The following is a 15,136-nucleotide window of genomic DNA, read 5'->3' on the forward strand; positions in this document are numbered from 1 at the left end:
ACTGAACATCATAAATACCCAGTTCCAACCTTAATTGTTCTTCAGGCTTTTATTGTGCTAAGGTATCAAAATGAAGTATGCTGTTAAGAAAAGAACCAACCTCCACTAGTAAATAAGCTTTGCAGAAGCTCAAATATTGCTTCAAAGAGCTGAGAAAGATGAAACCTCTTTAGGTTCTGAAATAAGTATTATGAAGTCACTCATGCATTGCATTAGTTTTATTATATCATTGTGGACTAGTCTGATGGAGTATCAATTCTATTTCATATTGGTCTTATATTGCTAACTGACGGTATTCCGATCAGAGTTTTGACCTTATTGTTATCACTATTTAGGTCAGTAAGCACACTCTTTAGTTCCATGAAGAAACACTGTAATTTCATTAACCTGTAATAAGACTCACTGCAGACTCAATGCAAGTGCTTTTCCCCACCCTCCCTCTCAACAAGGGTCACATGAGCCTGCAGGCAAAGATAAAATAGAACAGAACGATAAGCTATTTATAAACACATAGAAGTAAAAGAGATAAGTAATTGGTTCCTATACAGATAGTTCCCTACTAAAGGAAAGGATACTCACACCATTGGTCAGATATTGACAAGTCACTCAGTATTATCACTGGTATAGGGACTGAAATTCAGTGCTAGAGATTGACTAATTAGTAACTGAAAACATAATAGATGCTGCAGAACCTGGCGCAAGATGATCGTGTGCTCACAGAACAGAAGCTTGCATCAGATTCTGTAAGTCAAAGGCTTTTGCATTGGCGTGGAAAGATGATGATTTTCTGAGATACTGAATGATTTACTACTGGACTCTGATTATGGCCTACTAATACAGATGAATAAAAGAAAACAGCCTTAAAAGTAGTCTCAGTCCTGAGGCACCAGTGGAACCAGATATAAGTCATCTCCTGACCTAGATCTTCTTCGCACCAAAAAGATAAATACTAGAAGATAGATACATGTTTACCAAAGTACTCATAGAAACAATCTGGTCCAAACCAGCAGTTTCCTCTGTCAAGAATGGACAAGATTCTCCTCGACCACTACAAGAAAAAGCTTCAGAGGAATTAACTGAATTTCTGCATCTCTTTTGAAAAGATGTGTGTAAAATAATTGTTTCACTAAAAGAGAGCACCTTGATGGACAGCTGCAGCCTCACAGAAGAACAAGATTTGGATTAGGAAGCCTGTTGCTGGACTCCCTGGAGTCCTTTGTTTTGCAAGTTCAACTAGAACTAGAGAAGGATTGAGGAAAAAAAAAAATCTCCTGACAGCAGAGACAGGGATATTCAATGCCTGTCAGATGAGGAAGTTAAGAATAGGAGTTAGTTGTGATAAGTCATGGAGAATGATAGGACTTCTAAGACACATTAGCCCCTTCAACATTCAGAATAACTGGTGTGTATAGTCATGTAAATAAAAATTGAATATAAAAAAACTAAGCAAAGGAGGACAATGAAATTCACTTGTGATTATTTTAGAAGATATTCAGGGTACCCACTAAATAGAGCAAATAAAAAAAAAAGTTTAGGTCTTAAAAATAATGACGTAACCTTACTTTTGGGGGCTTTTAGGACTCATACTTTAAAACTATTTTTAATTTTGTGATTTTAATACAGCTATAGTCCATTTGTCACTACATTGCAGATGTTCAATTAAAGGATTAATGCTATTTCTGGTAAATATTTTATCTCACCCAAATACCTCTATATTGAGGGGACTAGTCATAGAATCATAGAATCTTTTAGGTTGGAAAAGACCTTTAAGATCATCCAGTCCAACCATTAACCTACACTACCAAGTCCACTCTAACCCAATCAAGGGTAGACTAGACTAAATAATGTTTATAAGTATCTTATAAGCAATGTTTATAAGTATCTTATAAGCAAGCCAAGATGTGTGATTAAAGAACTCATTTAGATGAACAGCCTTGTAAATAAGAAGCACTCTTAGAAGCAGTAAAAAAAAAATGGAACCAACCCCCCCAGTCAATACCTACAAGCAATATATCAAGGGAAAGGGATTATGAAGTAGTGCAGGTAAATTTAGTAAGCATCTAGTTCCTTAAAGTTTATTTGAATTTAGAAATTAAAACTTTATTGACAACATATAATCTGTTCTACATTAGCAACAACCTTGGACAAATTAATGTAGAAACATTTACCTGACAACATTAACTGACTTCATAATTATGGCCATTAAACTGCGTGAAAGAGGAGGAAGGTCTGAAATAGTGTTTGGTATAGTTAAGTCTTTTTCACTGGAAGCCTAAAAGAGAAAAATGTCAACAACTGTTGTAGATCAAGAAAGATATGTATGCAGAAAACATTGAAGCAAACCCATATTTCAATAATTACACTAACCAAAACCTATCCTTAAATAATTATAAGAAACATTCACGTGTGTTCTTAGAATAGCCTTTAATCCAATTGTGTTGTGTCCAAATAAACAAAACAAATTTAAATTAGAAAGGCTAAAACTAAACCAAACAAACAGTATTTGTACCAAGGCAAATATTCCCCACAGTTGCTCAGAATAGAAGTTTCATTTAACTGCATTGTTGGTCACTATTTATAAAGGCACAGCCTACTAAACACAAATGAGTATCCTTTGAATCTCCAAGTTTAAGTGTGCATACATAATTTCTAAAAATAACTTAGGTGACAGTGATGCCCTGTGTCATTGCTCTGACATATCCAGCAGCCACAGTAAGACTACAGCCTCTGCTAAAGAACCTCTGCTCTTCCTTGTTAGTTCTCAAAGCTTCCAGTCTTACTAGCCATATTTGCTCCTAACACTACATGCATTAGGAACACACATTGGGAATGTTACCCTTCTCCTTCAAGGACAGTAATTGTTCCTTGGCCTTTTAGCACATACAATAACCTCTGTCTACATAATCTTTTCAGTATTAGAACTTCTTTCTTTACTTTCCAAAGAAACTGAGATCAGATATTTGGAAATCCTCTAAACAAAAAACAGAGGAACCAAAAAAAAAAAAAAAAAGTGGTATGAAAATGGATCTGTATGAAGCAGAGAATGCATAAGTGACCAGTGCCAAGCAAGACATCAGCCTGCTTTGGAACAGGATTACAGAACCTTATGGGACAGTTCCAAGAATAGGGCACTGGAATCTTTCAGAGATCAGTGGTTCACTTCTTGTAGGTTCACCTTCAAAGCGAGGTAGGTTTAGAACAATCTGCCTTCCTCCTCCTTTCCCTGAGCTTTTATTGCTGAGCACAACATCATATGGTATGGAACATGCCTTTGGTCAGTTCGGGTCAACTGTCTTGGCTATGTCCCCTCTCAACCTCTTGGCCCACCCGCAGCCTGCTTACTTTTATTTTTAGGGCAAGGGGTGAAGGGAAGAGAGAAAGCCTTGACACTCTGCAAGCACTGTTCAGCAACAGGCAAAACTAACCAGTGTGCCCTCAACACTGTTTTAGCCACAAATGCAAACTACAGCACCATAGGGACCACTGTGAAGAAAGTAAACTCATTCCCAGCCAGACCCAGTACAAATACACAGAGAGAATCTCTCAAAAAACATGTCGTTAATCTCCAACACTGCCTATTTTCTAAATTCTTCTGTCACAGGCAGATAGTGAACTAGGTATCAGGACAACCCTGTTCTTAAAATGGCTGTATTCATAAATCTGAGCAATGCGCCATAATATGAAATTTTGGCAAATAAAATTCCCGGTTTGTTCCATGCCAGCACACACAAAATCTTGATCTGCAGCACAAAGATCACACTTTCTAAACATAGCTCTATCGTTCCAACATAACGTTTAAAAAGCAGTTAAGGGTAAAAAAAAAGAAAAAAAAAATAGTCAGCATTAACTTTACCTTCTGTAGCACATAAATTATCTCTGCTACTATTGCAGCCAGGAGAGTAGAGAGTACACCTTGGTGAACTGCTGGGCAAGATGAATGCCAGCACTGGACTGCATGTATGAATTCTCCAAGAGGCATTTGAATAGAATGAATCAACTAAAACCAAAGAAAAACAGATCACTTTTTTCAGATTGCTTGAGTATAATTGAAATATTTCAGCAAGCTTCTCTGTGAAGAAGTGCAGAGCACACCTTGAAAGCTATTGAGGTATTCTAGTCACCTGGGATCAGAGGGGGAATCAGCAACATGTTTGGGAAGTCTACTCATAAATTTGAGAGGAAGAAAGAAATTAATGGTTGTAACAAAAAAGAACTGAATGTTTTTCAGAAGTCCTGAAAAGCAGACCATCAAATTTTCCAGGGTGATCCACCCATCTCACTACTATCTAGTCTCTGCTATAAAATACAATAAGCTAACTTTTCTATGAAGATAGAAGGTTTTGAAGAACTTTAGGATATTGTACATATTCTGAAGCTGATATAATTCAAGCTGAAAGAAACATATAAAATAACAATTTCTCCTCCTTCCCAAGATCATAATATATATAATCAAATTCTTTGCTCTGGATTGAGAAAGTTCATTTCATTGCAGATAAGATTAATAATCTATGAGTACTAGGGTAGTTCAGGATCATTGGTAACAGAATGCATTGCTCTCCAATTCACTAGTTTTTCTGTCATGATGAGACCAACAATGGACTAAAAAAACCCATTGGTAACGAGGAAACTTAGAAAATTTAATCAGATGTCGACTCCAGTAACAACCTCAAAGCGTCTTACACATTTGCGTAACAAGTATGGATTCATCTACACATTAGGTAGCAATTTCAAGAGTAATATGATACCTGAATCCCTTCTTCCTGCTGTTTCTTGAGTCTACGAGCCACGCATTCTAAAACTTTCTGAAAGACGGTCTGTACAGCATGGAAAAGATTTGCCACTTCAGCTGTCTCAGTATTCTGAGTTAAAGAAGCTTCAGTAATTTCTTTCAGAGCAGACAGTAACACTGGAGCACAAAAGCCACCTCTCTCTAGAGAAAGAGATAAATGCCATGACATAAAAATTGTAATGAGATATTCTTCAGGTACAAGCTTTGAATGAAACTCAGTTATATAACATAAATATCTATAGTTTACAAGTGTAGGGAATATATTTAGTTTCTGAGGATCCTCAGCTGAAATTTTCATACAGTTCAATCAATGTTTTAAGTATAAACCCAGTGTTCCTTCCAATCCTTGAAGTATAGGGATTAAAACTGTAGATTTCTTCAGGAATCAAGCTCTAATTCTGCCTGTACTGTAGACATAACTTTCCAAATGTGAGCCAAATTTAAATAGTGCTACAGTGTTGCCTGCTAAGGCATACTGATATATATAGAGACACATATATATCTCTATGTATCACTTTCTATATATATAAGACCCCATGAATTATATAGTAATAACTGGAATCTAAGAGCAAAGAAGAAACAGTAGCTAGTAACATGGTTCTGGGTTAGTTCTCTGCTTGTTTTCAGTTTTCTGAAAAGCTGCTGTGACTTCTGACCATATTATTGGTACCAGCTAACATAAGCAGTAAGCACCATTTTTTGAGACAGGCTCCAAAATGCTAAAAGCAACAGTTCTGCTAATGTAAGAAAAGTCAGCTAAGTGTATATGGAGATGTTGATGTTAATTCAAATATTGTACCTGTTTGTATGACTGAAAGAGCCATATCTAAAAGGTGTGCTTGAAACGTGAGATTTCCGAGGCCAACCATTATGACATCTTTACATACTGTCAGGTAGGCCTAGAAAAAAAGATGCAAAAGTATATGAGAAACAAAATTTATATAAAGTAACTGTTCAGTAAAACCTAAAAATAATAAAGCCACCAAATCTTATTCAAGTTGCCTTGAAAGCTGGTGCATCTACTTGGAGTTACTCAGTTCGCAACCTTTGAAAAGCAGGAGTTCTAAACAGTTCTCCAAATGCTTCCATTGCCCTTTCCACCAGTAAACGCAGTTTCTCAGAAGGCAGTAAATCCTCTATCTGTTTTACTCAGGCTCAGCTCAGAGGCATCGATACCGAACCCCTACAGAGGCAGAATAGGCCATCTCTACCTATCTTGAATAGCAAAATTAAAAACAGCATACAAAAAGAGCTTTTCCCTAGAGACACTCACGTTACATACTAAACAGATTATAATATTAATGTATAGACAGAGTATTTTTAACCAGTCTGTGTATACATGAGCTGGGTTGTTCAAGGACACTGACTGTGACTAAAGTTAGTCCAAATCTTTCCCTTGACCAAAATCTGAAAGGACCCATCGCTCAATGCTAAAATCCACTTTGGGTTAAGTGATATGTCAGGGGAATGTAACAGAATACAATTCAAAACTAGCTAACCACCACCCCACCCCCCTCATTATACAATGAAATGCTTTGTGTGAAGGGCAAATGAAGATAAGGGGTAAGGGACACTGCCAGCGCTGGCACTGGGGTTTGTATCAGAGGGCCTACCAGCCCCACTCATCAAATCAGTGGCCTAAAGAGAATGGACCCCAGTGAATCTTTGCCCATAACAGCAAGTGCAAAATTGAGTAGCAGACCAAGCAGAGAAGGAAGGGTGAAATGGGAAAGAATGGGATATGTCACAGGGAAAGTGATAGAGATATGTAAGTGGAAAAAGAAGAGACACCCCATTCCCCTCTCATATACAACAGTATTAAAGAAGCAACTGTAATTATTGTATGTTATATGGATATTTTGAGACAAACTAGGTCTGCTTTTAATGCCAGCTTTGTTACCAAATACACACTCCAAACTACAAATTAAAATGCACAATCAATACCTCATTCCAATAAAAAACAGTATGCAAGGTGAGAGGCAAATAGGAGCTACTTAACAAGCATGCAGCTTATTACAGGAGATGCAAGAGGCCTGGATTCTCTTCTTGACTTCCAGAGAAATCACATCAGTCTTTACACCTCAGTTTCTTCTCTGGAAATAATGATGCAAATGGACTTTAAGATCTACTACTAAAGATCATTGTGTTGCATTATTGGCTAGTCAAGTAATAAGTCAGATGGGTTTACAGGTGACAACTGCCTGTCTTATTGCTTATCAATAAACTTTCATTTTAATTTTATATTCAAACCAAGGAAACTGATCATAAACATTCTAGTAATGCTGGTAAAGATTTTGTGTCTTGTCTTTCTATAAGCTTGAGTTCTGTGCCTCCAAACTTTTGAAAAATGGCCACAAAAGAGTTATGACATGCATACCAAATTTTTCATTCAGAGACAAGACAATAGCATATAAAACACACAAGGAACCTGTACCATGAACAACTACAACACTTGTTTGAGTTTCCTATCTCTCTATACCTTCCAAAAAGCCATTTGGCTGCAGTAGCGCAATTTAGTGCAAGACTGACCTCCTCATTATTAAATTCCTAGGTAACTCACACCCTACCTCTCTGCTGACTTCCTGTCCTGGTTTCGGCTGGGATAGAGTTAATTTTCTTCCTAGCAGCAGGCATAGTGCTGTGTTTTGGATTTAGTAGGAGAAGAATGTTGATAACACACTGATGTCTCAGTTGTTGCTAAGTACTGCTTATGCTAGTCAAGGACTTTTCAGCTTCCCATGCTCTGCCAGGGGAACAAGAAACTGGGAGGGGACACAGCCAGAATAGTTGATCCAAACTGGCCAAAGGGCTATTCCATACCATATGACGTCATGCTCAGTATAGAAACTGGGGGGGGTTGGCTGGGGAGCAGCGATCGCTGCTCGGGAACTGTCTGGGTATTGGTTGAGCAATTGCATTGCGCATCACTTGCTTTGTATATTATTATTACTATTATTATTATATTGTTATTATTATTTTACTTTATTTTATTTCAATTATTAAACTGTTCTTATCTCAACCCAGGAGTGTTTCTCCCTCTTACTCCTCCGATTCTCTCCCCCATCCCATCGGGGTAGGGGGAGTGAGCGAGCGGCTGCATGGTGCTTAGTTGCTGGCTGGGGCTAAACCACGACACTTCCAAAGATATGTTCTATGGGACTCAGCACTAGAATGAAGCATACTGAATTCCTCAGGGTATAATTTTACCTATTTCTTTTGGTAAAGCAGGAAGGAAGGAAAGAAAGGAAGGAAGAAAGTAAGCAAGCAAACATGATTAGATCTAAATCCTCTCTCATAATTACACCATCTTCCTGGTCTTCTAAGTCATCCCCTATTGTGCTATTCAACACAATGTATGCAGCTGCAGTGATTCTATGTCATTTCCAGGACCTTCTACGCTACAGAAGAACAGGCTATTAAGTGCTAGCATACCACATAACTATACCCTTGTTTTCAGGAACTAATTTTCTTCTCCTTTTCAGAACTGAGATTCAGTGACAATCTTAACTTTATGTTGATGCACTTTTCATCAAACAGCATAAATATTACCTTTATTTAATATGGGGGATGAGAGACTGAGGACAAGAATTACTTGTTAGAAACCTAAAAATGGGGAGACCCAGCTTGCTGTGCTAGAAATTTCTTGAGTGGGCATTTTCACAAGGGTGAAACATAAAACATGTTCCATCTTCACTCCAACAGATATGTTGAGAATATATATTATGCACTGGTAGGTGAAAAAAGTCTAGATAAGAACAAGGTATTGTTGACTCCAACTACTTGATTTAATTGCTAGGGTATGCACAATTATATTTATACATTTTTATATGTATAAAATATAAAGGTTATAACTAAACTCAAAGCAATTTTTTTAAAAAGTGTGTGATTTTAAGCAATCAAAGGAACAGCAAAAGCACAAAACTGTAACCTCAGAATAATCAGGACTGTATTTCATTAGCTCATTCAGTTGCTGGGCTCCAAAAACTCCAGTGCACTATGTTTGTTAGTATACAATTGCTACATATATGGCTTTTCAGATTGGTAGCAGTACGATTTATATTATAAAAGACCTCTAACCTGGATAATTAATTCAGAAACATTACTGTATTTTGAATTGCCATCCTCTTGATCACTTGCTAGTATAAAAGGTACAACTTGACTTTCTATCCAAGCACCTGTCTCCTTCAGAAGTGAGAGGTAATCTTTTCCTTCTTCAGAAAACTGGAAAAAAATTAGAAGTTGTTTACCAATTGTCTTTCCAATTCTTTTGGAATTTCCTTATACTGTCAGCTGTGACACCAGCTTATACTTGAAAAGGTATAACCATACCTTGCTCTGAAGATGAATACTCAACCTGCAAAAGAGGCTGAAGGCTCTTAGGCCAGTTGTTTGATTGCAGCTACCAGAACCTCCATCATTTGCTTTCAGAATTGAGCCAAGAACCTCCTGAAATATTAAAGTTTACATTTATATTTTCCAGAAAATCCTTTCAAATGTTTCTTTTCTCAACAGCTTTGAACAAGTTTTTAAAAAAAAACCCACACCAACACCTTCCCCAACCCCCAAAAAACAATAGACATACTTTCAATTACTTCTATTTTGCAATGCCGTATCTAATTTTCAGACTATTCCTTACATGTAAATTCCAAAAGTCAGTGCCTTAAAAATGCTCAACACTAGACCACAAAAATTTTGAGACACTTAAAAATGACAAGCTGGTTAAAATCTGCCATTCATAAGCAATTCTGAACTAATATACTTCTAGTTTAGAATATTTGAAGTACAAATCAAAAGGAAAACCTTTTTAGAGAGGGGAGGAAGGGATCATGAATCTTATTTATTTGTTCTTGCAGGCCTTTAATTTGATTCAGGCAATATTTGATGTTAAGCTCTCTTTTATGAGCACTGTTTATGGTAAGGAGAATACTACCTTTGCAGCACTGAGCGTTTTCAAAAGGTTCTTCAGTTTCTTTTTAGGAACGGAGAGTAGGCAACTGCGATTGACAGGATGAGTCAATAAATACTCAATGTAATCAATTGCTAATTCTGGCTTTGATTCCTTTGTCACATGGATACGTACTCGTCGTTCAGATGGTTTAATACTCTAAAGGAGAAGAAACCACAAAACCAGTACAATACTGTTAGTATCTTACTTCACAACTAATTCCAGATCAGAATAATATGACATTAAAGAGGCTTTTGCTGTTAAAAAATAAAAAAAAGCACAATGACTTTATGGAATCTAGAAATTCCTTAATTCTTTGATGTATGCATATGCACACCTCTCTTGGGGTTAGCGTGTCAGACAACCAATCACAGGCTAATTCCATAATATGTCCCACTTGACCCCAGCGACACATGCAGTCTATCAGGATAGAATATTTGCTTTGGTCAGCTCCATTGTCAATATTTCTGAGTCTGGAGATCACACCACAGCTAAAAAGAAAACAAACAAAAAATAAGACATGCATTAGCTTTGCATCCAGTGTAGAAATAATTCAAAGAAAATACTGGTATAATACCAAAAAAGATTCAGCAATGGCTCAAAGGCATATTTGCACCTCACAGATTTTACTAACTTATCAAATTTATTTAGTAGATTAGTTTATCTAAATGGGCATTTAATATGTCAAGTTGTGAAAAATTAACAAATACAGTCAACAAGAGATTTCTTGTAATTCATATTTTGGATTTTAAAATAGTACCTGAATGTAGGAATAGCAGCAGGGGGCATAAAGGATGCCAGAATAACCAAAGGAGTCATGCAACGCTCATCCTAGGATAAAAAAAGTACACTATATGATGTACATGTACAGATGCACACAAAACTAAAGAGAATACTGAAAAAGTATGACTGAATTATCTCAAATTAAGGATTTCCCTTTTTTCACTAGAAATGGAACTGAAAGAAGCTCATAACAACACGTGGCTTGCAATCTGAAACTTCTGATTCCTATTCTCAGAGGTCAATTATCAATTATCATTCAGCTTTCTGACAAACTGTCAGAACTACCATGAATAATTACGGCTCTATTAGATTAACAACCGTTGCAAAAGAAATAACAGCTCTAGCTTACTTTTTTTCTAGTAGAGGCTAATATTTAATTGCACAATCATGACACCATCTAAGTCCTCCCAAGTAACTAGTGCCTTAAATGAATGTTCATTCACATCAGAAATTTATAAAAAAGACTCTAAAGGAGAGGGTGCCTACATAGCAATGGTAATGTAAAATGCAGTACAAGTTCTTACAGCACATCATAATACAAGGTCTAGACCATGACACAGTCTCACTCGGATTATATAGAAACCAATCTATGTGAAAGACTCTTCAAAAATAGTATATATGTATGTCCAAGATTCACAAATACAATCAAATGAAACTATTATCTACTTAGACATTTGAAGAGCTAAAACCTTTTAAAGATCATTTTTAAAAGAACATTTAAAAATATATTTGTAGCTTTTCAGGAAAGAGACATGCTGCTTCAATCTGTAGGCTTTTAGAAATCAAGCCTCTGATGACAGGTCTTTTTAGATCCAAGCTGCTTACTCACTGTAAGAATATCAAAGTCAAAGAGGTTGCTTGCTAAAGCTGGATATCGTGTCTGCTCACCAGAACCTTTCAGGAGGGATGGTACATCCTCTACCACAAAAGATTTGGAATGTCTTTGACAACTTCCAGATGCTTTCAGGGTAGAGAGAGCATTTGGTATATCTGTGCTGCAGAATATTACGTAGCATTGAATTGCTTTCTGCTCCCTGGTTATCTAAAACAAACTTGAACGTTGTAAATATAACAGCCAGCATAACTCAGTATAGTTCAGCATAAAAGTCATAAGCAAAAAAAAAGATGTCCAGTAGACAATCCTTCCAAATGCACTGCAGGGTGCAGTTAGCCACTATCAAAAGACAGCATCTTGAAGACTAATATTAGAACAATTAAACAGATCAAGGAGACTGAAAATATGAAAATGACTGATTTTAATTAATTGCTTATATCAAACCCAAACAACAAATAAGTGCATCAAAAGATCATTAGAGAGTAGAATCAAATTAGCAGAAATCAATCACAAGACAGTGAAAAAGGAGCCTCAGCTGCTTCAGCGTTCTGTTCCAGCAGCTGGACCATACTAAGAAGTGGTGGTGGTGGAAGGGTTTGGGTGGTAGTGGGTAAAAAAACCTGTGGACTCTCATCTACACTGCGTATTTATACTGCAATGGCATATGTTCAGTTACTGATTTCCAAAAGTTCCAAAAACATTCAAAAGAATGGAATCCTATAAAAACATTACAAGGAGAGCTATTTATTGCATAAGTATTTCTGTGTTGACTATTTAGCTAATGGTTCATCAGTCAGATATTGCAACTGGAGAATAGCTTCTATTTGTGGAATTCCAAGAAACTGGCTATTGTTTATGGTTTATAGCAACAATGAAAAAGAATACTTAATGCCATGAAAATAGATAAAAGACATAACACATGAAGGCATCTGAAGAAAATACTAAGCACTTACAGGAAAATCTAGGCTTTCTTTACCTTAAATACTTTAAAATATTCAGGAAGTACAGAAGCAAATTTTCTGATAGCATAATCTTTGGCATCTTCATTGTGATCTAGTGCTTTGTGAATACTTCTCCAGAGAATTACAGTAATCTCCAATAAACTTGCCATGCTGGCCACATCATTTATTGACAACACATTATTCAACACCTGAAATACAAACACCTATTATATTCTCAAATACAAATTTAGGCTAAAATAAGGTTTACAAAAAACTGAAAATCCTTCTATTAATTTCACAAAGGCATTGTGTTTGTTGTAGAACATGAACTCCACAATTCATTCTTTCTCTATATAACTTGAGTCATCTTGCAACATTAATTTTTTGAATAATTTAAATGCAGAATCAAACCAATTTATAATTTGTATTGGAATTAGGGAATTCATTTAAAATATGCTTCATATTTCTTCTATTTTATTCTAGCTACTTCACTGAATTTCTGCTACTGCAGGACATGAAAACACCATAATGACAGTTCTCCCCTTTTAATTCCACAGATGCCCAAGTGCTTTCCTTCAGACTTCTGTCATATCATTAAGTGCCTTTGTCTCAAATTAAGCACCACAGAAAAAAAGTTACCAGAACTTATCATAAAGTGGACTCTCTTACACTTGTATTCTCCTTTTCACTTCCATCATCATCATCATCACTATCATGAAGACTCTCTTTCATTGCTTTCTGGATGCAGGCATTCAAGCAGCGCCGAATAGTAAGCATCAATTTAGCTAGATTTAAATATAATAAAATTAATTTAAACATTTACTATTTGTTAAGAATGTTGCTAGTCAATGCTTCTAAGTGTAATGCTGGAAAGCCAATCTGAAAAGCAGGCAACAGAACCAGATAAAATTTCCTGGTAAAAGGAAGTGGAAAAGATGTGAAAATGTTTTATATCCTCAAGTATAAAGAAGAAAAGGCAACATTATCACCAGGTTCTATAATTTTATTGTTAAAAAAAGGCTACTCAAATAAAAAACCACAACCACCACCTTAACAAATCAGGATCAGAGGAAGCTCCCACAACTCCTACATTCATCTGGCATAGCTATTAACTTAATGACCTATGTTCAATAATACATCCCTTCCAGTGTCAATTCCAATTATTTATAAAAGATGTAGTAGCCTAACCATTGCACTCCTTAATGAGAAGCTCATCTCTAGACAGTGAAAGGGTTATGCCCACTCTGGTGAAAGTATGACTAGCTGAAATACCCTAGCATGTGTTATTTCAAAGCTACCTTACCGAGGTAATCAGTCACGGGGCAATGGCTTGGGCCTTTTACCCAAGTCCCTCCATGCTGACTACTGTGTTTTTACCGTACCAGAACTCCTCTGAAACCAACTTTTCCCAATTTCACTTAGTTCAATAGCACTTTTATAAAAAGCAGCTATACTCTCTGCAGTACATACCCTTTTCACTGAAAGTTTCTGGAGCTTTTAATGGGAAGGAGGGCTTTTTAGATTTTCTCCGAGCAACTTGAAAATACTACTGATCCACAAATCCCAGATAAACAGATTATCAAGACATAAGTATTTTTCACCTTCTATAGAATCTTACACATAAAGATCTCAAATCACTTGAGACACCAGGATATTTTATTTCACTATTTCTGCATGATAAATAAATATTAACTTAGATAGTTTTAAGGTACATGTGAGGAGAAAGGGGAAAAGACAGACCAGATAACAACCACGGCTAGAGAGTATAGTACAGCACCTAAGAGCAGAAACAAAAAGCTTTGGTCTCATTCTTCATCGTTGAAAAAGCTTATGACTGTTGTCAACAGAGTTCATAGCTGATGCCAAGAATTTCAAAAACCACAAACTAGTATTATACTAAAAACAAAAGATCTAGCAACAATGTACCACTTTTAGAGAAAAAATTTAAAAAGCAATTACATGCTGTGATACTAGTATTTCCAAAGACTTACAAGGTTTTGTACTTTACCTATATTGGTGGGGGCAGTATATTCATAAGCATATTGGTAGAACTTTCTAGCTGCTGCTGAATTCATCTGGATTAGAGTAACACAGCGCTCACACCACACATCCTCAGGTTGGTTAATGGGAAAGAAAGAGTTGAATAAGAGATTCACTATGCGTCGTGACACAGGCCGTGAATCAACTTCCAGACGAGTCAGAAGATGCTCCATGGGACAGATTTTCCAGAACTTTTTAAAGCGAGAAAAATATAAAGGAGTTCAAAAAATAAAGAGGAAAACCCAATCACCTTTATTAAGTGTTGTCCACATCAAAAGTCGCAACAAATATAAATAGCATTTACCAGAAAAACGTGAGCATTTTTAATTTTTACCAAAATACCAGCATTTACTTGACGTCACATACTGCTGCAACAATGCTACTTTACTGTTCTGACACACCTCTAAATCTCCCAGTACTTCTGACAGACTGGTAAAATTCTGGTTCAAGCAATTCCAGCTCAATATACCTGCAATGCTAATGCAATTCCATAAGTTTAAAAAGACTTGGTTGCATTTTACTATACAGATAACTGATATTAATGGATCAAATCATGACTGTCGGTGCCAGTCCTTTAAATTATACTTGTATATCAAAACTTATGAAGAGTTAAAACTCAGCACAAGAAGTGCTGAGTGCCTGTGATGTTAGAGCGATGTAGAAACTAATATTGAAAAATACATAAGAAGATTATAAAAATGACACGTTAACAGATTATCAGGGGAATATGCTTGTTGAGTATTTTTAGAATAATAAATAATAACACAAGAATACTATAGAAACAACGATTAAGATTTCAGAGC

The 15,136-nt window shown here is 36.2% G+C and overlaps 1 protein-coding gene across 1 annotated transcript in view; it reads right to left on the minus strand.

Moving 5' to 3' along the window:
• Positions 1–15,136, minus strand: part of NCAPG2 (non-SMC condensin II complex subunit G2) — a 47,931-nt gene that overhangs the window by 6,661 nt on the left and 26,134 nt on the right. The window contains exons 13-24 of the mRNA XM_075705599.1: positions 14,302–14,524; positions 12,963–13,078; positions 12,329–12,502; positions 10,495–10,565; positions 10,072–10,225; positions 9,717–9,893; positions 9,119–9,232; positions 8,867–9,010; positions 5,589–5,688; positions 4,746–4,930; positions 3,854–3,997; positions 2,169–2,272 (exon numbers count right to left, since the gene is read on the minus strand). Of these exons, the coding sequence (XP_075561714.1) occupies positions 2,169–2,272; positions 3,854–3,997; positions 4,746–4,930; positions 5,589–5,688; positions 8,867–9,010; positions 9,119–9,232; positions 9,717–9,893; positions 10,072–10,225; positions 10,495–10,565; positions 12,329–12,502; positions 12,963–13,078; positions 14,302–14,524 (1,706 nt within the window). The remainder of the gene's footprint in view (positions 1–2,168; positions 2,273–3,853; positions 3,998–4,745; positions 4,931–5,588; positions 5,689–8,866; positions 9,011–9,118; positions 9,233–9,716; positions 9,894–10,071; positions 10,226–10,494; positions 10,566–12,328; positions 12,503–12,962; positions 13,079–14,301; positions 14,525–15,136) is intronic.

Source organism: Pelecanus crispus, chromosome 2, assembly GCF_030463565.1.
Source record: "Pelecanus crispus isolate bPelCri1 chromosome 2, bPelCri1.pri, whole genome shotgun sequence".
NCBI lineage: Eukaryota > Metazoa > Chordata > Aves > Pelecaniformes > Pelecanidae > Pelecanus > Pelecanus crispus.